General features: G+C 42.0%; 1 protein-coding gene across 3 annotated transcripts in view; it reads left to right on the top strand.

Moving 5' to 3' along the window:
• Nucleotides 1-12080, top strand: part of LOC117521928 (KN motif and ankyrin repeat domain-containing protein 4-like) — a 50504-nt gene extending 38424 nt beyond the window's left edge. For 2 of the 3 annotated variants that reach the window (XM_034183294.1, XM_034183292.1), the window contains 6 exons: nt 1344-1577; nt 1732-1816; nt 7112-7331; nt 7421-7563; nt 7739-7933; nt 11466-12080. In XM_034183294.1, coding sequence (XP_034039185.1) covers nt 1344-1577; nt 1732-1816; nt 7112-7331; nt 7421-7563; nt 7739-7933; nt 11466-11558 — 970 coding nt within the window. In that variant the 3' untranslated portion in view covers nt 11559-12080. The remainder of the gene's footprint in view (nt 1-1343; nt 1578-1731; nt 1817-7111; nt 7332-7420; nt 7564-7738; nt 7934-11465) is intronic. The other variant, XM_034183293.1, reaches the window with a different exon arrangement.
• Nucleotides 12081-20147: the final 8067 nt, after the last annotated feature.

The following is a 20147-nucleotide window of genomic DNA, read 5'->3' as shown; positions in this document are numbered from 1 at the left end:
AGACCTTCCTTCCATATGGTGGTGCTCCACATTCTCACTCCCAACTCGTCACAAATTCACACTTGGCCAGTGCCACTTTATGTCACTTTGTGATGAGTTAGGTAGCCCGTTCATGTCATTTAGTCACGCATGGGGAAATTATTTATTAGAACTTTTAACTTTATTATTATATTATTATTAGTGATACTCCTAATCTGACTCTCCCTATGTAACCGTGTGTTTTGACATAAAGTCGTAGTAATAAATTATTATTAAAAGATGAAAATGTCAGCTTTAATTTCCTGGTATTTATGTCTAGAGGTACAGAGAACATAAGACCCAAACTGAGTAAGCAAAACATTTTTATGACTCGCATCTGTCCTGCCAGATGGATTATTTAAAAATCATGAATTTTATCATGTGAACATTATGTCCATGGATTCTTGCTCAGCACACTGTAAATGCAAAGATTCATACAAAACAAAAGGGCTTCTTTTCATTTCTTTCGATCTGTTTTAGATTCTCTTTGTCAGGTTCTGCCCTAGTTCGGGGCTCATGTCCTGGTTTGTAACCCTGTCTGTGTCCATGTCCCCTCTCTTCATTCTGCTGTCTGGCCCTGACCTTTATTATATGTTATACTTTAGCCATGAGTTGAGTTCTGTTCTAGTTTCAGCCTCAGCCTTAGTTTTTCTTGTAGATTGCTTTTCATTTATTACCTTTGTCTTCCTGGTTAATTCTTCCTTTCGTGTGGGTCTTTTATTTGACCTTTGGTTTTGTTTATCTGTGTTTTGGTATGTTATTTTGATCACTGTTGAGTTATGTTACTCTCACGGATTCTTTTGCCTCTGCTCCTGTCGGTCACACCCCATCTGTCGCTGCACCCTCCTCTCTTCCCTCGTCTTCGTGTTGTCCGACCACTCCCTCTTCCTGTATGATCTCTGCAGCTGTCTCACACCACACCCCGATTGCCCATCGTCTATTTATGCCTCGTGTGTCATTCGTCTCATTTCCAGTTTGTTGTGCTTGCACTTTGTGCCACAGCCCTCGTTCCAGCCCATATCTGAGTCATTGTTTTGTCTTTGCTCTTGGGCCAACCCATGTTTGATCCTGCTTTGCTTTTTTGGACCTTGCCTTAGTCTCAGCCTCTCAACGCTGTCTCTCCGTGTTTCTGATCCTTGCTTGTTTTTTGGACCAAGCCTCTGCCTAACGACTGTCTGTCACCTCTATACTGTGTACTGTTCCACTGCCTGAATTCAAAATAAAGCCTTTTTTGATTACTCCCATTCCTCAGCCTGTGAGTCTGCATTCGCCACCTATTTGTGCCACGCCACTCATGTCCTGACACTCCTTTGTAATTTTTAAAGACATGCAAGTATAAGTCTAGATGGGCAGTGCTGGTTGGACCAGAGTGTTAGCCCTGGAGATGTGGATGCAGAGCCAGAGAAAGACGACCATATCACCCCAGAGAGACAGACGACATCAGATGAAACACAATCAGGGGGGACAGACGGGGGACCAGCATCCGTGGATACTCCAGAGACACAGCAGCCCCCAGGAAAACAGATGGAGGGAAAATCAGAAACAAACACAGCGAGCAGGTGAGAACAAAGAATCCTCCTCACTGATTACTTCAGAGCCAGAAAATGGCATTGTGATGTTTCCTCCAGAGTACACAGGTTCTAAATTGTTGTTTTATCATGTAATCCTGTGAAACACTAACCCACTGTGATTCACACGTTCGCTTACTTCTAGAGAAATAGTGAGTGGAGAATTTCTGGCAGCCTGTCAGTTCCTCAAAGATCACATGGACAACACAGATCACCCCAACGATGACGCGGTATGTACACGTAGTTTAAAATCACATACAGTTATGACCAAAGCCCAACAGTCTTATTTATAGATCCACCAAAGAGGTTATGTGATCAGGACCATTTGATGATGTTTGTTATGTCTTATGTTTGAGCATAATTACTTGGCATGATTCAATTTGAAATCCAATGAATTTGGGAGAATGATTCATCTCAACAAGCGGAAGAAGGCTTTAAATGTTGGTACTGATCAGGATCCAGATGAGGATTCTGAATGATTTCTTTTAGTTTGCAACACTGGGCTCTTTGCAGTGGTGGGCACAGTTCCGCTAATCCGCTACTTATCGAAGCTAATGTTTTCATTATCGGATTTGTTTTCAGATAACTTTGAAAACCATCAGCAGACCAATTAGCTTCCAACAAATTTAGGTCAGATAATTTTCAGACCACTAACATATTTTTGCAGGCATAGCAAATAAAGCTTAACAGTTAAAAACATTTGTGAAGTCTGAAGTCAAAGATTTTAGCACCTACCTGTTAAATGTTTCCTAGCAGACAGACAGCTCTATCCTCTGCAGACACAGGAGAGCTGGTTACAGGAAAGAAAAGAAGCGAGAGAGAAAAAAGATCATTTCTATTTACGAGGTCTGTCAATAAAGTATAGGTCCTTTTTATTTTTTTCAAAAACTATATGGATTTCATTCATATGTTTTTACGTCAGACATGCTTGAACCCTCGTGCGCATGCGTGAGTTTTTCCACGCCTGTCGGTGACGTCATTCGCCTGTGAGCACTCCTTGTGGGAGGAGTCGTCCAGCCCCTCGTCGGAATTCCTTTGTCTGAGAAGTTGCTGAGAGACTGGCGCTTTGTTTGATCAAAATTTTTTCTAAACCTGTGAGGCACATCGAAGTGGACACGGTTCGAAAAATTAAGCTGGTTTTCGGTGAAAATTTTAACGGCTGATGAGAGATTTTGAGGTGATACTGTCGCTTTAAGGACTTCCCACGGTGCGAGACGTCGTGCAGCGCTCTCAGGCGCCGTCGTCAGCCTGTTTCAAGCTGAAAACCTCCACATTTCAGGCTCTATTGATCCAGGACATCGTTCAGAGAACAGAGAAGTTTCAGAAGAAGTCGGTTTCAGCATTTTATCCAGATATTCCACTGTTAAAGGAGATTTTTTAATGAAAGACGTGCGGGCGGATTGCAGCGTCGGCTCGCAGCCACCGCGACGCTCCGCCACAGGAAAAACACCTCCGTTGGAAGCCTTAAGGACAAGCTGGAACATGTCCAGCTGTTAAACAATTTCTCATATACTCAATCCACTGAAAGCCATCAAAAGCCGCCTGGATTTTACAAATGGTTATCAACACGGAGGTGTTTTTCCTGTGCCGCCGCACCGCACCGGCTGCGTCCAGATGCACGGACCCGTCCGCACGTCTTTCATTAAAAAAATCTCCTTTAACAGTGGAATATCCGGATAAAATGCTGAAACCGACTTCTTCTGAAACTTCTCTGTTCTCTCACGACGTCCTGGATCAATAGAGCCTGAAATGTGGAGGTTTTCAGCTTGAAGCAGGCTGACGACGGCGCCTGAGAGCGCCGCGCGACGTCTCGCACCGTGGGAAGTCCTTTAAGCGACAGTATCACATAAACATAGTTTTTGAAAAAAATAAAAAGGACCTATACTTTATTGACAGCCCTCGTATAGAGGGCCAACAAGTATTTAGTCAGTCCCTGATTGTGCAAGTTCTCCTACTTAGAAAGATGATGAGAGAGGTCTATAATTTTCATCGTAGGTACACTTCAACTATGAGAGACAAAATGAGAAAAAAAAAATCCAGGAAATCACATTGTAGGATTTTTAAAGATTTTATTTGTAACTTGTGGTGGAAAATAAGTATTTGGTCATCCACAAACAAGCAAGATTTCTGCCTCTCACAGACCTGTAACTTCTTCTTTAAGAAGCTCTTCTGTCCTCCACCTGTAACGTGTATTAATTGCACCTGTTGGAACTCGTTATCTGTATAAAAGACACCTATCCACAGCCTCAAACAGTCAGACTCCAAACTCAACCATGGCCAAGACCAAAGAGCTGTCGAAGGACACCAGGAAGAACATTGCAGACCTGCACCAGGCTGGAAAGAGTGAATCTACAATAGTCAAGCAAGTTGGTGTGAATAAATCAACTGTGGGAGCAATTGTAAGAAAATGGAAGACATACAAAACCACTGATAATCTCCCTCGATCTGGGGCTCCACGCAAGATGGCATTCCGTGGGGTCAAAATGATCATGAGAACGGTGAACAAAAATCCCAGAAGTACATGGAGGGACCTGATGAATGACCTGCAGAGAGCTGGGACCAAAGTAACAAAGTCTACACACTACACAGAGAGGGACTCAAATCCTGCAGTGCCAGGCGTGTCCCCCTGCTTAAGACAGTATGTGTCCAGGCCCGTCTGAAGTTTGACAGCGAGCATATGGATGATCCAGAAGAGGATTGGGAGAATATCATGTGGTCAGATGAAACCAAAATATAAATTTTTACTAAAAACTCAACTAGTTGTGTTTGGAGAAAGAAGAATGCTGAGTTGCATCCCAAGAACACCATACCTACTGTGAAGCATGGGGGTGGAAACATCGTGCTTTGGGGCTGTTTTTCTGAAAAGTGGGCAGGACGACTGATCCGTGTTAAGGGAAGAATGAATGTGGCCATGTATCATGAGATTTTAAGCCAAAACCTCCTTCCATCAGTGAGAGCATTGAAGATGCAACGTGGCTGGGTCTTCCAGCATGACAATGATCCCAAACGCGCAACGTAAGGAGTGGCAACGAAGGAGTGGCTCCGTAAAAAGCATTTCAAGGTACTGGAGTGGCCAAGCCAGTCTCCAGACCTCAACCCCATAGAAAATTTGTGGAGGGAGTTGAAAGTCTGTGTTACCCAGCGACAGCCCCAAAACATCACTGCTCTAGAGGAGATCGACATGGAGGAATGGGCCAAAATACCAGCTATAGTGTGTGCAAACCTGGTGAAGACTTACAGGAAATGTTTGACCTCTGTCATTGCCAACAAAGACTATGTTTCAAAGTATTGAGCTGAAATTTTGTTATTGACCAAATACTTATTTTCCACCACAAGTTACAAATAAATTCTTTAAAAATCCTACAATGTGATTTCCTGGATTTTTTTTTCTTCATTTTGTCTCTCATAGTTGAAGTGTACCAATGATGAAAACTACAGACCTCTCTCATTTTTCTAAGTAGGAGAACTTGCACTATCAGGGACTGACTAAATACTTGTTGGCCCCACTGTACACCATACTGACCTGCCGGCATATCATGCAAGTCATCAACAGGCATACAGTTTTAACTTATGGTTAAAATTTTAACCAAACTAATTTGAGACAAGTGATTTAAATTAACGTCACGTCTGGGTTTTATAAAGTGAAAATATCAGCTATATGTTTTAGTTTTAAAGTACTAAGTACACTAATTTTGAAGGTTTTAGTGTTTGGACCACACATGCTGCAGTGCATTATGGGTAACGTTTCACAACAAGACAAATGCATTGAGACACTCTGATGAGGCTGCACTTTAACCGCTGCACACAGACAACAGTACTAAACTGTTTGTATATTGTGCCTAAAAGTCTCATGAATATATTCTCTGGGTTTATAGACATTGTTATTGTGTTTGTTTTATGCCAGAAGCTCAAGTTGTGTGAGCCGCGATCGCTTCCTGTTCATTCTGGGGGAAAGTGAAGTTTGCTCTCATCCGTCATTTCAAAGCGTCATGGATCAACGCCTCGTTCCTGCTTAAAATGGTCTTTTTTCTGCTTAAAACTTGTTTTAGAATGATTTAAGAGGTTTTACTTTGTCATCTGACGGTAAATAATCTCATTAATCCATTAGATTGCCATGCACGGGGGGGGGGGGGGGGGGGGGACACCGGTAGAGCTGAGCTGATTTCACTCTACAATAGAGATTTTTTTACTCTATTTAGACTGGGATCCCAGCAGAGTAAATTTTACTCATGTAATGTACTGTGTGGTTATTTTGGAGATATTGGAATGGACCAGCTTTCTGCCTGGGTGGTTGCCACCCAGGACCCAAGGTGGCTCTGTGGTGTTGTGGATGTAGCGAAGCGCAGCACCAATGACATGCTCCCAAACTCGACTTGGCTCTAAAGCCCCTTTCACACCGGGGCTGCTCCCAGTTGCTTCCTGTGGTGTCATGACGATGCAGGAATTTCTGCGTCAGGTGCGTGCAGCAGGGGGCAGAGAGGAGGTGAGAACGCAGCCTGCAGCTTCTCTGCACAGAGTGCACAGTTTGGCTGCAGACAGACTGTGCATTCTTCTCTTCTACTTCTTGTTGTGCTGAGCTTCAGGGCTGCGCTCTGAGTTCTGTTATAGTTTATCTTTCCTCCCTTGACTGCGAGATGCGCGCGCGTGCACGAACCGTCCTTGAGCAAATGTGGAGATGTCTGGAGTTCTACTTGATGTTAACATGTCCTGTCTCAGGACTTATGTCCTTTTTTGTCCTTTTTTTAACTGTGATGTGAGAGTTTGAGCAGAGAACAAGGAACTAATGCCTCCAGCCAGACTTTTTTTTTCATTTAATTGTTCACATGTGCGCGCGTGAATGAATGTCCATGAGTGGACTAGAGATGTCTGGACATTTTACTGGGTATTTCTGGCAATCAGTCTGCATTTTTTTTTCTGTGGTCTTTTTTTTTTCAGCATGTAGTTTTTACTGCATTAAGTACACGGTATAAAAACAATCCTGCGTGATTTATACTGCAGGAACAATGGAACACAGCAGGAATCATAAACTGGCTTCCGAGTCACGCCGAGTAACGCCTCTTTGCCCCGAGTTACGCCTCTTTGCCCCGAGTTACGCCTCTTTGCCCTGACTTGCGCTGGAACCACTTCTTTTCTGCGTCGAGCACAGGACACCAAAAAAATTAAACAGGTTTAATTTTTCAGCGCCCGACTTGCTTCCTCCTTTGCACCCCTCATGCTGTTGTGGCGCCGAGCTGCATCATCTCGCACTGAGTTGCTTCCATGCGGCGTCGTCATAATGACGCACGGCGCAACTGGGAGCAACAGGGAGCACCCCCGGTGTGAAAGGGGCTTCAGCAGCAGCTCCTTCATATTTAAAGCTACACACACGAAAATGCTTCATTTGAGGACCTCAGGGTGTAAAGAACATTTTTGGATGCTAAGCTTCATATCTGCTGGTTGTGTTTTATATGCCTAATATGACCCCTTTAATCGAGCTGGCTGAAGTCACATTAAAAGGTTGCAGTGATGCTGTTTGTGTGTGCCAGAGGAAGGCGTTCATCGTGGTGTTTCAGAGCTGGTTCACTGCAGCCGCAGAGGAGACATCGGAGGCTCACGTGGTGTCTGCATACCTGGCAGAGGTGAAGAAGGCCACGCCCTCACTCTTAGCCTTCCTTGTCAACCTGGCAGATGACAACGGGAACTCAGTGCTGCATTACAGCGTGTCACACTGCAATTACAGCATCGTCAGCCTGCTTCTGGACACAGGTGCTTCGATTTCCTGTTCTTGCAGCTTTACAAACACTGGAATAACTGTTCGGAATGTGGGGTTCATAACTCTTTCTGTCACACCACAGGTGTGAGTGACGTGAACCTCCAGAACAAGAGCGGCTACACAGCAGTGATGTTGGCCTCATTGACAGCCCCAGAAGATCCAAGTGGCATGGAGGTGGTCCGCAGGCTCATGTTGCTTGGCAACATTAATATCTGCTCCAGCCAGGTAACCCAGCGAGCCTGAATGCTCTTCAGCTACAACGTGCATGATGTGGGGCTTTAGTTATAGACCCATGAGCACCGTGTGCTCCAGTTCGCACAATTAAAAGACTCTCATGTCCTTTAAAGAGGCTCTGATTGAACACTTATCAATATCATCTTGGGGTATTCTGTGCTCTCAGACGGGACAGACAGCGCTGCACCTGGCAGTGAGACACGGTCGGGTTGCGATGGTCTGTCTGCTGCTCAGCTGTGGGGCAGACGCCAACATCCAGGACGCCCAGGGAACCACGGCGCTGATGTTCGCCTCCGAGAGAGGCCACACCCACATCGCCAGGCTTCTGCTAGAGAGGAGTGACCTTGACCTCACTGACAAGGTAACACCTGCTACAGACAGGGACAGCACATACACTCAGCATGCTGTGCATCAGTACAGTACTGTGTAACTGTTTTAGGTACCTCCACCACCAGATTTCTATGCAAACATCCAATTAAAATAGAAATGTCCCAAGATTAATTTTTCAATAAATATCAAATGTGTGATTTTCTTATTTTTTATGTTTACCTACTGATGAATTAATCAGCTATCAAAGTACAGCTGCCGACTCTCACTTAACAAGTAGAAGGGCACGCGGAGTGTGTATCACCGCCAAGATCCACCAGACCTGTTTTCTCTCTTGATGTTTTACTTTTTTCTCTGTCTTCCTCCATTGTGGGGATGATAATCCTTTGATATTTTCTCTAATATTTTTAGAACCTGATTTCTGATTTTAGATCCTGATTGCCCCACTTTTTATCTGATTGCTGATCTTTGATGCTGATTACTGAGGTTTGATCCTGATTGTTTTCCTTTGATGCTGATCAGTGAGCGTTGATGCTGCACTTTGATCCCAAATGCTAACCTTTGATGCTGATTATAGAGCTTTAATGCACAACTTTGATTCTGATTGGTGACCTTTAATGCTGATTCATGAGCTTTGATGCTGAAGTTTGATCCAGAGTGCTGGCCTTTGATGGTGATCAGTGAGCTTTGATGCTGAACATTGATCCTGATCAGTGAGCTTTGATGCACAACTTTGATCCAGGCTGCTGATCACTGACCTTTGATCATGAGCTTTGATCCGGATTGCTGAAATTTGATTGTGGCCCTTTAGCTTTGATCTTTTAATCTCACCAAGGAGGTTAAGCTTTCATTGCCATTTGTCTTTGTTGTTTTGATAATGCAAAGTAAGTCCCTTCGGCTGCTACCTTGTTTTCACTGGGGGTCATCACAGCCGATCCAAGTTTGATTTGCATGTTGAATTGGCAGATGTTTTACACCAGATGTCCTTCCTGATGCAACTCCACATTACACAGGGAAATGTGGTAGGGGCGGGGTATGAACCAGGAACCTTCTGCTCTGAATCCAAGGACCCCTCTCTTTGGCTGCTCCCTTGTTTTCCCTCAGGGTCGCCACAGCAGGTCTGCATGTTGATTTGGCACACGTTTTACACCGGATACCCTTCCTGACACAACTCTAAAATGTCACTATACTCTAAGTCCAAAGATGACACAGCTGAGACACTGCATCAAAACCTAAATTTAATCAAATCTTCCTTGATCAAAGGCCAAACCCTTCACCAGTTTTTTTTTTTTTTCTGAAATCCATTCATGTCCTTTTGAGACATTTCATTAACTAACGAACAGTAAAAATATTAAATGCAGCTCCATTCTCTTAAAACTGCCTAAAAGAAATGATTTACCTTTAAAAGTGAAAAATGACATTTTTAAATGCACAGTACTGCACAGAGAAGGTATGAAGTCACCATCAGTCACTCTCAAGTCATCAATCAGCATGTCCCAAGTCAAGTCTCAAGTCATAATGACCACCAATTGTTTGCAAGCTGACTTGAGACTTGACTTGGGACTTGCAGATTGATGACTTGAGAATGACTTGACAGTGACTTCGTCCCACCTCTGGTGCTGTATAAGGACATACACTGACAAATTTCACCATACAGAGAGTGAACTGGTCAAGCAGAGGAAGGCGAGACACAGCACGAGTACTGCTAATAACAACAACTACAATAAATATGACAGCTGTGTGAGGATAAATTCTACAAACCAAGAATTCCTTCTTAAAGTTAAAGTTTAACTTTAACTTAATCTTAAAGTTTCTTAAAATTTGCATGAATACACAAACACACACACAAAGAAAACTCAACTCTGAGGTTTGCATTATGTCAGTTAAAAATGTGCAACCGGTAGTACAGAAACATCGACAAATGCATGCTGTGTTTTACCACAAGTTACAGTTTCAAACATCTCACTGACAATCCAACATACTCACTACCAAACGTTCATGCACGAAGAAACATAATGAAGTGTTGATATGGATGTGCTGGCAAGTCCGTGAACCCATGAGGGTTAAAGAAAACAACATCAGATTAGAGTGTAGATTTGCATTCTCTCTGGAAAAACAAAGAGCCTGTTTCTGATAAATATCAGCAGAATCATGGCTAATTAGACAATAATTTATATTGAAAAATACGAGCAATCTAAGATTTCTGACATCCTCCTATCTGGATCCGGATCACCTCCAAAATTCAGTGAAGTCTTCCATGCCCTAATATGTATCCGTGGTGATAGTAATTTTGACATAATCCTTCAAAGCCTATATAAAGTGAAATCTTGATCCGGAATCTGGATCTGGTGTTGCAGACCGGTCGGTCCGCCCCTAAAAATCGGTCCGCCTTTTGCATCTGTGCGCGCGTCATTTCGGAGCTCTGTTGCTCGTCTAAGACAGAGTCTGTTCACCCAAAGCAATCAAATGGATTAATGGGATTATTAACCATCAGATGATAAACGTAAAGCCTCTTAAATCATTCTAAAGTCAGTTTTCAGCAAAAACAAGGCCGTTTTAAGCAGAAACGCGCAAAATTCTGTGACGCTTTGAAATGGCCGACGTGTAGTGAACACATCAGCTAGCAGCTTGTTTAGCCGTGGTGTTCTGATCACTTCTGCCACCTTTTATAATGAAATAATACTGAATTTATGTGGAAATGATTGTTGTACAAAAGCTTCAGAAATCTGTCATTGAGATAGATGATGACTGGAGTGCAGTTTGAAGCAGAAACAAGGTGTTACTCCGTGAACCGCGGCTATGATGCATGTGCAGATGCAAAAAGCGGACCAATTTTTAGGGGTATTGTTTGGTCGGCGATACCAGATCACCTCCGAAATTTAATGGAGTCTTCCATGGTCTAATACATATCTGTAGTGAAAATTCTATCAAAATCTGTGCAGTAGTTTTGACATAATCATGCTAACAGGCAGACAAATAAATAAATGGCAAATAAATAAATGACGATGATTTTATTACATCCTTGGCAGACGCAATAAACAAATGTCTTACAGCTTACCTATCTGCTAAGAAAATTTATCAAATAAGCAAAAAAGCATCTTAGATTTGTGAAAAATGACATGTCTGACATGTCAAGGATTAGAGCTCCGGGAGTCCAGGATGAGATTATCCCCTGGAGCTGAAACCAAATAATGAGTATGAGTTCATAGTGAAGTGCATTTTAATTAGAGGTGGTATGTTTTATTGCAATCGCACTTCAGCACATCACCAAAAAACAAAACAAACAAAAAAGTGTTCATCATTCCCAGCTCTGCTACTGTGACTGGGAAGCATGTTTCAGACCAACAAACTAATTTTCACCTGAACAAATTCTGTATCAAATGTATGTGAACGACTGAAAACACGTCTTGTGTTGTTCATACTGAACCTGCACACACAGTGAAGATACAGGATTCTTTGTAGTGACACGTGTCCTGCAGTGACATCAACTGGTCCCAGAATTAAAGTTTAAACCCACTGTACTGACCTGATGTGACCTTTTTTGTTTTTTTCCCTTTGTCCTCCAGCATGGTCGGAGTGCGCTGTGCATCGCTGTGCACGGCTCCCACACTGACACCGCCGCCCTCCTGCAGGCCCACGCCAAAGCTGAAGTCCTGTAGTCCTGGAAAACTTCACATTTGAAACATGTCAACATTAAGTTTAATGAAGGCTTAATGCCAAACTCAAGCGCTTGGATTGTGCTCCAGTTTACATGATTTTCTTCATGAAATCGAGTTTTAGAAGGTCACTGGGTGAGGCAGGAAGAGCTCAGTCATGGTTGCTGATGTTAATAGTAAGGTGCGTGCATTCTGAGATTAGTGCTGCAAGCTATGCAATTAAAATATTTATTGCAATCCAGTTATTGTACTTCACAAATGAATACTGGAAATTATGTATTTTATTTTCTTCCAATAAAAAATGACTATTGCAGATGTTTTAGTTTAGTGGGGGGAATAATAATGTATTCAAGCATTAGCTGAGCACTTTTCAAATGCTTGTGAAACTCTAACGGCATGAAACAAACAAAATAAAAAAAACACTTCCATGCTGCATGTTAACTATAAAAGGAAGACAATTGGTGCCTTCATGTCTCTGATTTGCTTTTCTCATATCTGTTTTTAATAAAACGTGACAAAACACTTAACACTCCAGAGGTTTTGTTTGACGCAGAGCTGTAAAGCTGCTGTCAGTTAGTTCTGCTGTTGTTGTGACATAATCTTGCCAGCAGGTGGCAGAGATCATCATTTGAAGCATCGGCACTGCTGCAAAGCAAACCACAGAGGAACACAAAAATGGTAAACAGCACTGCTGAACGTGTGCACAGGATTAGATTAAATCCTTCTCAAGTGTGACAGACAAGTGAGACATGCAAAACCACCCGCTTCAAAAACTCTTTCTGCCCCACTGCCATCAGACTGCTGAATGCTGCTAAGGACTGAGCAGACCCCCTGGGGTCACTTCACACTGTTACTGCACCTTACTGTTACTTTACTGTTAACTGTTAATACTTGAATCTTGCTATTTGCACATTATTTCATTTCACTTCATACTGTAACTGCACCTTTATTGTTACTTTACTTTTTAATGCTTAATGCTTTTAATGCTTTTTTTTTTAATGCCTATTTTGACTATTATAGACACCTGGTGAGAGCAGCAAAGAAGAGAATTTCATTGCACAGGGAAATACGTTTCTTACTGTACATATGACAATAAACCTTTTGAACCTTTTGAACCTTGAACAGACAATTACAGACATGACACCCACCAAATGGAAGTAATTCCACTGTGACAGACAACACAGTGTGACTCACCTGTAATCCAGCTGTTTGGCAGCTGGGAGCAGCCAGTCAGGCGTAAAAACAGCAGGGTTTCCCCCTCCATCTCCCCCAACCTCCACAGCAGGCAGATTCAGTTCTGCTGTGAGGATGGAGATTATGTCAGTGAGATAATACAAAGGGGACTGGTCGTAGAGATGGAGAGGTCCAATTCCAGGTCTGACTGACTGTCCAGCTGCTGGAACAACACTCAAACAGTAAATTTATTTCCTCAAACAGATGGGATCAGCTCCTGCTTGCATGATCCCACTCAAGTGTCACAGACAACAAAAGGCCCACAGGGATGCGAGTATCATCTGGAACATTTCTGCAGCAGGCGCCACAATACATGTTATATTATACCCTGGTGTTTGACAGCATAAGCAGAAGGATTCTGACAACTTTTGCCCTGTTCGTTTTGAATAACTAAAATAACGTAATGCTAAAATACCCTCTGCTGTATGAGCATTGTCTTGTTTATAATTTGCAGTTGTTTAATTATTAAGATCCTATTGTCTTATGTACACTTTGTATACGTTCAATAATGCCCCTCAATCAATCAGTCAATCAATCCTAAACAATATTTAAGTTTTAATGGCATCTGCAGGAGGGCGTGCATGTTTGTGTACATGAGTTTTTGACAAGAGCGGAAGTTAGCTTTAAGTTAGCATGCATGCTAATGTCAGCAAAATGTCTTCTAAATCACTGCAGAGGTGTTATCAGGTTCCAAAAACAGTATTTTCAGTTTTAGAAATGTTTATTTATCAGTACCTTTTATATGATGGTTTTAGTTATGAATTAGCAGCTAGCAACACCAAAATGTGACATCACCACGCTAACGTCTGCAATATCACACCATAAAGATAGCAAAAGAATGTGACTTTTTATCCTCTTAAAATAAGTCAAGGTTAGCCATCTTTTGTCCAAGGTCTCTGTCCCAAGAATGTTCCCTGTGAATTTGAAGACTCTGGCTGTAATAGGACTGGACTTATGCTGATCACAGACAGACGGATGGACAAACAAACGAAAGCCTTCGCAATACCCGATGGCCATATTTGATGGCCATCAGGTTAAAATGGGTTGTGGTTCATCTACTGCTGCTTTCTGGTCTGCTGATGAATCACATTGTGAATGGACGGTGTGGAACCCAAACACAGTAAAAAAAAAAGTAGCTTCTGGTGTAAAGGGGTCTGTTTAGGCTGTGTCATCACATTTGCAATCTGTTCATCAGTCACTAATTTTCTGCACATTTTTTTGGAACACGTGCTGACCAAAGAAATATGACGTAAGTCCTATGCAGGACGTCGGGCACACTGGTGTTTATCTCCAGACTTCATAGTATGATGTAGACGAGAGTCTGCGACTGGACTCAATTACAACCTGTTACTTCTCCAGCCAAGTGTGGTACCCATTTAAAGCTGATTTCTTGTCCAAGGACACAGACAGGTAGGATGACTGGGAAGCCACACCTGGTCTGAATATTTGCAGTTGAACTCTTTATCCACTGAGCTACACGTTGACCAATCAGATAAAAATGATCCAGACATGTGTGGGCCAGGTAGTCATTAAAGTCTACTGATACTGTTAAGAAGGTCAACAGTCGAGGCCAGTGGGAATTTTTTTTAAACCTATAATTTGCATGTAAACACAATAACCTCTGTTTTGCATACCTGATTGTTGCAAAAATGTCTATCTTTATGTTTGGAAGCCCAAACCCAGCAATCCTATTGATTTGGGGTTAGAGGTTCAAAGGACAAGGAGATTGGGTGAGTCTGTTCTTATCCAAACACTGATGGAGAGTCCAGTAACATCTACTGTACTTGTTTGATTGTTAGCCAACATAGTGTGTATGTCACGTAGCTTTACTCAAAGACTTCTGATGCATTTTGGGATCAGAAGGTCAAAACTGAAGCAACACTGACTCATTTTCTATACCCGCTTTTTTTTAAAACTTAAAATAACTGTTGGATTTTCATGTTAAACATCTTTAAAGTTCCTTTATTTTATATGTGTGAGCGCAGGATATCTGTTTTTAAGACACCCATTGATCTACATTTCTTTTGCTGAAAAGATCAACTTTAAACTTTTGTCTTGCTTTTTGTGTTGATTTGGGATTAGTGGACCCCTCCATCAACTTTTTAAAATAATTTCCATCTGATGCCTCCAACTCACCAGTTCTTTAGTTGTCATTGATCTTTGGTTTATGGTGGAACTTGGAAACAAGTTTAATTCCTGTGTTAATCTGGATCTCATCACTCAGTGATACAAAGTTTGTATGTTTCCAATTCTTCTTATATTTTTGTATAATAGATTGTGCAGTTGTTTGTCGTACCATAAATCTTGAAGAACCTGATGAGGAGATCCAAAACCTTGCTCCCAATACCTTGGCCTAATCTTTTTTCTCCTCTTAAACTCAATGACACACTGGCTCTACGGGTAGATACATAAATATCTTAACTAATTGCCCATGAATTAAGCAAATTTGTATGTCAGAAGCATTTACAAGAAATTCCATCCATTTGTGGAATCTTTCAAGCTGTTTAAAAAGGCATTCACGCTGGTGTATGTAAGTGAATAAATACTGAAATAAATCTACCTTGTAAAACTTTACATGGGAATAAAGTTTCTACTTGACATGTATTGTCTGATAAAATGGAACATGTGCATAGATTTATCTGTAATCCACTTTTACGTGTTATCACTGTCATCATCTCTGCATTTTATGTATTTAAATTTTATAGAAAAATATGTTTGGATAATCAGCAGCAGGGTGGTTTAGTGGTTAGCACTGTTGCCTCAAACTGAGAAGGTCCTGGGTTCGCTCCCCCCTGGTCCTTTCTGTGTGCAGTTTGCATGCTCTCGCCGTGGTTGCATGTGTGCCCTTCCACTTTCTTAGACATGCAGGTTAGGGCCCTGTCCCACTGGGGAGAGGATTAATTGCACATGAATTGAGTATACAAATTGCGGGCCTTCGTTGTCGTCCGCAACAAAAATGACCAAAAATGACAAATGTCCCAGTTTGAATTACGGATATATTAATAATATATAGCGAATATATGATGAACAATCATGGTTATATAACGCATGTAGTGAGGAAACTGATCAGACACATTGAGATTATCAGGGCAGTATTTCAGGTGTATTATGAATGCATCGCGCATGTGTTGCGCGTGCACGGCATCTGCATTGCAGTCATAAAATAAGCGCACTCGCTCCTTTCGGCGTCACTATTCACACCAACAATACAGCCTCTGGAGCAAGTGCTGGACCTGGACAAGTTGATCACAGAGTTGTTCATGCTGTCATGCAAGGGTTAACTGTTCATGAGTTTGGGGAGCGGGAGGGGGGGAAGCCACTTGGGGTGTGAGACGGTGTTTTTTTTGGGGGGGGGGGGTGTCACAGAAAACAGACTTCAGTGTGAGTTGTGGCTAAACAGCAACTCTTCCTTTTGTTGGTGTTAAATAAAAGCCCTGGAGGAGACGCGATTGCAGCAGCTACGCCTTTGTGAATTTACACAGCCGGACCGGCACTGACTGGCAGGTATGTCGCTTTCTGCCACATATAGTACTTTGGGTTTATGTGACGTGTTTGTTATGCATTCACAGATTGTCCGCAAATCAGTTGCAAAGGAGATGTAATAAAAACGCTTTATTCGTGGCCAGTCTATGCAGTTGCTACAACATATTTTAGTTTGTGATGTGGACGTGACAGGCACAATATATATCTGTTTTACACACTGTCCCAGTCCGCTGCCAAGCCGCAAATCCCCATCAGTTGCGGATATCAGCGGTTAACGGCAGATATACAGCGCACAGAGTGAGTATGTATTGTGTATGAATTGAGTATACGAGGTCTGTCAATAAAGTAACGGTCCTTTTTATTTTTTTCAAAAACTATATGGATTTCATTCATATGTTTTTACGTCAGACATGCTTGAACCCTCGTGCGCATGCGTGAGTTTTTCCTCGCCTGTCGGTGACCTCATTCACCTGTGAGCACGCCTTGGGAAGGAGTGGTCCCGCCCCCTCGTCGGATTTTCATTGTCTGGAAATGGCGGAATGAAAAGGACTTTTTTCCATCAGAATTTTTTCAGAAGCTGTTAGAGACTGGCACCTGGAAACCATTCGAAAAATTTATCTGGCTTTCGGTGAAAATTTTACGGGCTTCACAGAGAATAAGGTCTGTTATTACAGCTTTAAGGACCCCTTCAAGGACACTTGGCGCGCCGCGCTCCGAGCTGCGACGATGCGGCACAAGCCACCGGACCATTTCTAAACGGATGGCTCTGTGGATACGAGACCGTCGTGTGCTCTTTCTCTGGTTATCACAAGAGCTGGACATCAGCCATTTTCCGGCAGATTTCACTTTTAACAAGAGATTTTGTCATGGAAAGCCGTGCGGAGGCTTCGCGCATAAAGACCGATTTGCTTTGGAAGTGAGACAAAGGAACACCTCCGTTTCGGCGTGTCAGAGGACAAGTTTGGACATGTCCAGCTCTCCACAATTTCACTGATACTTACTGGACTGGTAAGCACTGAAAGTCATATGATGCCACAAGCTTGGTGTACCTATCTTTGCACAGTTTTGTCCAATCCTCTTTGCAGCACCTCTCAAGCTCCATCAGGTTGGATGGGGGATGTCGGTGCACAGCCATTTTCAGATCTCTCAGAGGTCTCTGCTCTGGCTGGGCCACTGAAGGACATTCACAGAGTTGTCCCGAAGCCACTCCTTTGATATTTTGGCCGTGTGCTTAGGGTCACTGTCCTGCTGGAAGTGAACCGTCGCCCCGGTGTGAGGTCAAGAGCGCTCTGGAGCAGGTTTTCATCTAGGTTGTCTCTGTACTTTGCTGCATTCATCTTTCCCTCAATCTTGACTAGTCTCCCAGTTCCTGCTGCTGATAAACATCCCCACAGCATGATGTAGCCACCGGCATGTTTCACTGTAGGGATGGTACCTGGTTTCCTCCAAACATGACGCCTGTGAATACTTATGTACATGTGATTCCTTATTTTTTATTTTTACTAAATTTGCAAAAATCTCAAAAATACGTTTCTTTCACATTGTCATTATAGCGTGTTGTGTGTAGAATTTTGAGGGAAAAAAAAATTCATCCATTTTGGAATAAGGCTGTAAAATAAAATGTGGAAAAAGTGAAGTGCTGTGAATACTTTCCGGATGCATTGTAAAACTAATTCATTGCAGAAAATCAAAAAGTATAACTAGTTTGGTCTTGAAACAATTTTTCTTTGCATTTACAGTGACTTTTTTTACACTGCCTGCTTTTTCATGGAAATGAATACAGGAAAGCACAAAAGTGAAAAAAGAGGCACAAATAAAAATAAAATCAATCAATAAATTGCTGTTTACACCAGTGTAAAGAAGCACTGCAAACATATGGGAGCTTTAAAAAAAGGGCAAAGTGTTTTTCACTGGGTAACATAAAAAAATAAACGTTGTACACAAATCCCATGCAGACCTGATGTGCAACACAAATTTGAGCTAATAATGCAATACAAAATAGTAAACCTCCAGACACTAAAGTAATAACAGCTCAAATATGCCACAGTAAAATAGACAACTAAACAAACAGGATGAAAACACATTAACACAATTGCAAATACAATGACTACATTTTCGAAGACAAAATGAAGTACTGTATTTTTGGGTTTCGTTATTGGATTGTATTTTTCAGCTTTATCCATGTTATCAGAAATATCACCATGTTTGATGTGTCGGATTTGTTGGTTTTACATGTTCTGAAAATTTGTTGCATTTTATATTTTGTTGTTGTCTTCAATTTGCCATTTTACAACCATTTATACAATATTATAATGTTAGCAATCAAGCCTGTCTGTACTTTGTTGATTACCTGATTGAAATGTGCCTGCTAAAACATTGTGTATCTTTCAATGAAGTGAGTTATTCCATATCTTTAACATGGTGCTGCAGTAGAAAAACCTTCAAACCTGACAATGTAGCAGAATTACTGTCATCCAGAGCGACAAAAGGTATACAGCATTAATGTCATTGCTTCCAGTTTCTTTCAGCGATTTCTCTCACGCAGAATTGTCAAAGGGGAGTCAGACGTTTGATTGGTAACATTAAGGTCATCACAGGTTGTAAAAAGTGAATTTGTCCTTGGATCTGTCATTTTTAATGTTCCTGTGTTTTATATGTCTGGGCCACCACACAAAGATGCCACATGATCCACTGCAACAAACAACACAAACCACTTTGGTGGTAGAAAAACTCAGATTTCACACAGTCAGGGACTGCAGGATTTCCTTTGTACAAATAAATTAATATACCTGCCAAGACTTTATTTAAAATCTTATATACAGCTTTTCATTTACATAATTGTATAATACATTATCAAAAACTTTAAGAAAAGATATTTACAAATCAATGAATCAAAAAACACCCTCAAAGTTTATCCAGTCACACACACACACACATTACAAAAGGCATTCTAAGAGGGTTGTGCAACAAACAGCTTCCAAAACCATTTAAAAATGGTTCTGAGATGAAAAGTAGCACATGCACAATAATGACCAGACACGCATACTTGCACGCACGCACACATACATACTATAAGACTTAGTCCAGCTCACAATTATTGGCAACATTGTATTTTAAGGACAGAATTTAACACAAGTTCTGAAACAAATCCAAATAAATAAATTTTGTAGATTCATAATATTTAAAAAAATATATCCAAAACTACTTAACAACAAATCAAAAATGTTTTCAAGAAGTGAGACAAAAAATTAAGACATAAAATGTATGCTGTAAAATGTACAGTTCTTGTCAGGCTTTGCTGAATTCAAACAAAACACTTTCACAATCAGTTTTCTTCAAGGCCCCTTCACACATAACACGATTGAGGCAGAATGGTGGACGCAGGACGCATGCCACTTGTGAAAAATCAGAGCGGCCTCAAATGTCTCGACAGCGAGTGTCCTGCGAGTGCCCATTCGAGCCCCTTCTCAGCAGGTGCTGGACAACTTTCAGGTGCCACACATGAACATCCAAAACCGCTCACTGGACACTTAGAAAAGGCGGGGCTATAGAGCAGATGACCACATTCAAGCTGTCTGTGAAAACTGTCTAGGTGCCACACGAGTTTGGCGTTGCCAAGCAACACACATGGGTGTGACTGTGCAAATCCCCCCCCCACACACACACACATGTAGCGTGCCAGTGTGTCGCCCCTCCAACACGTCGCGTGCATGTGTATTGTGCCCCCATCCCCCCAACACATGTGACGTGCATGTGTATCGGCTCCTCCGCAACACGCGGGGGGTGGGGGAACACACTTGCATGACATGGTGATATTTATGTACAGACAAGACCACATGGGGACCGGCCGGCCATGTCTGACCTCACATAGCATGG

The sequence above is a fragment of the Thalassophryne amazonica genome, chromosome 12, assembly GCF_902500255.1.
Source record: "Thalassophryne amazonica chromosome 12, fThaAma1.1, whole genome shotgun sequence".
Taxonomy (NCBI): domain Eukaryota; kingdom Metazoa; phylum Chordata; class Actinopteri; order Batrachoidiformes; family Batrachoididae; genus Thalassophryne; species Thalassophryne amazonica.
Note: the sequence above shows the minus strand (reverse complement) of the source record. Positions and strands in the feature narration are given on the sequence as shown.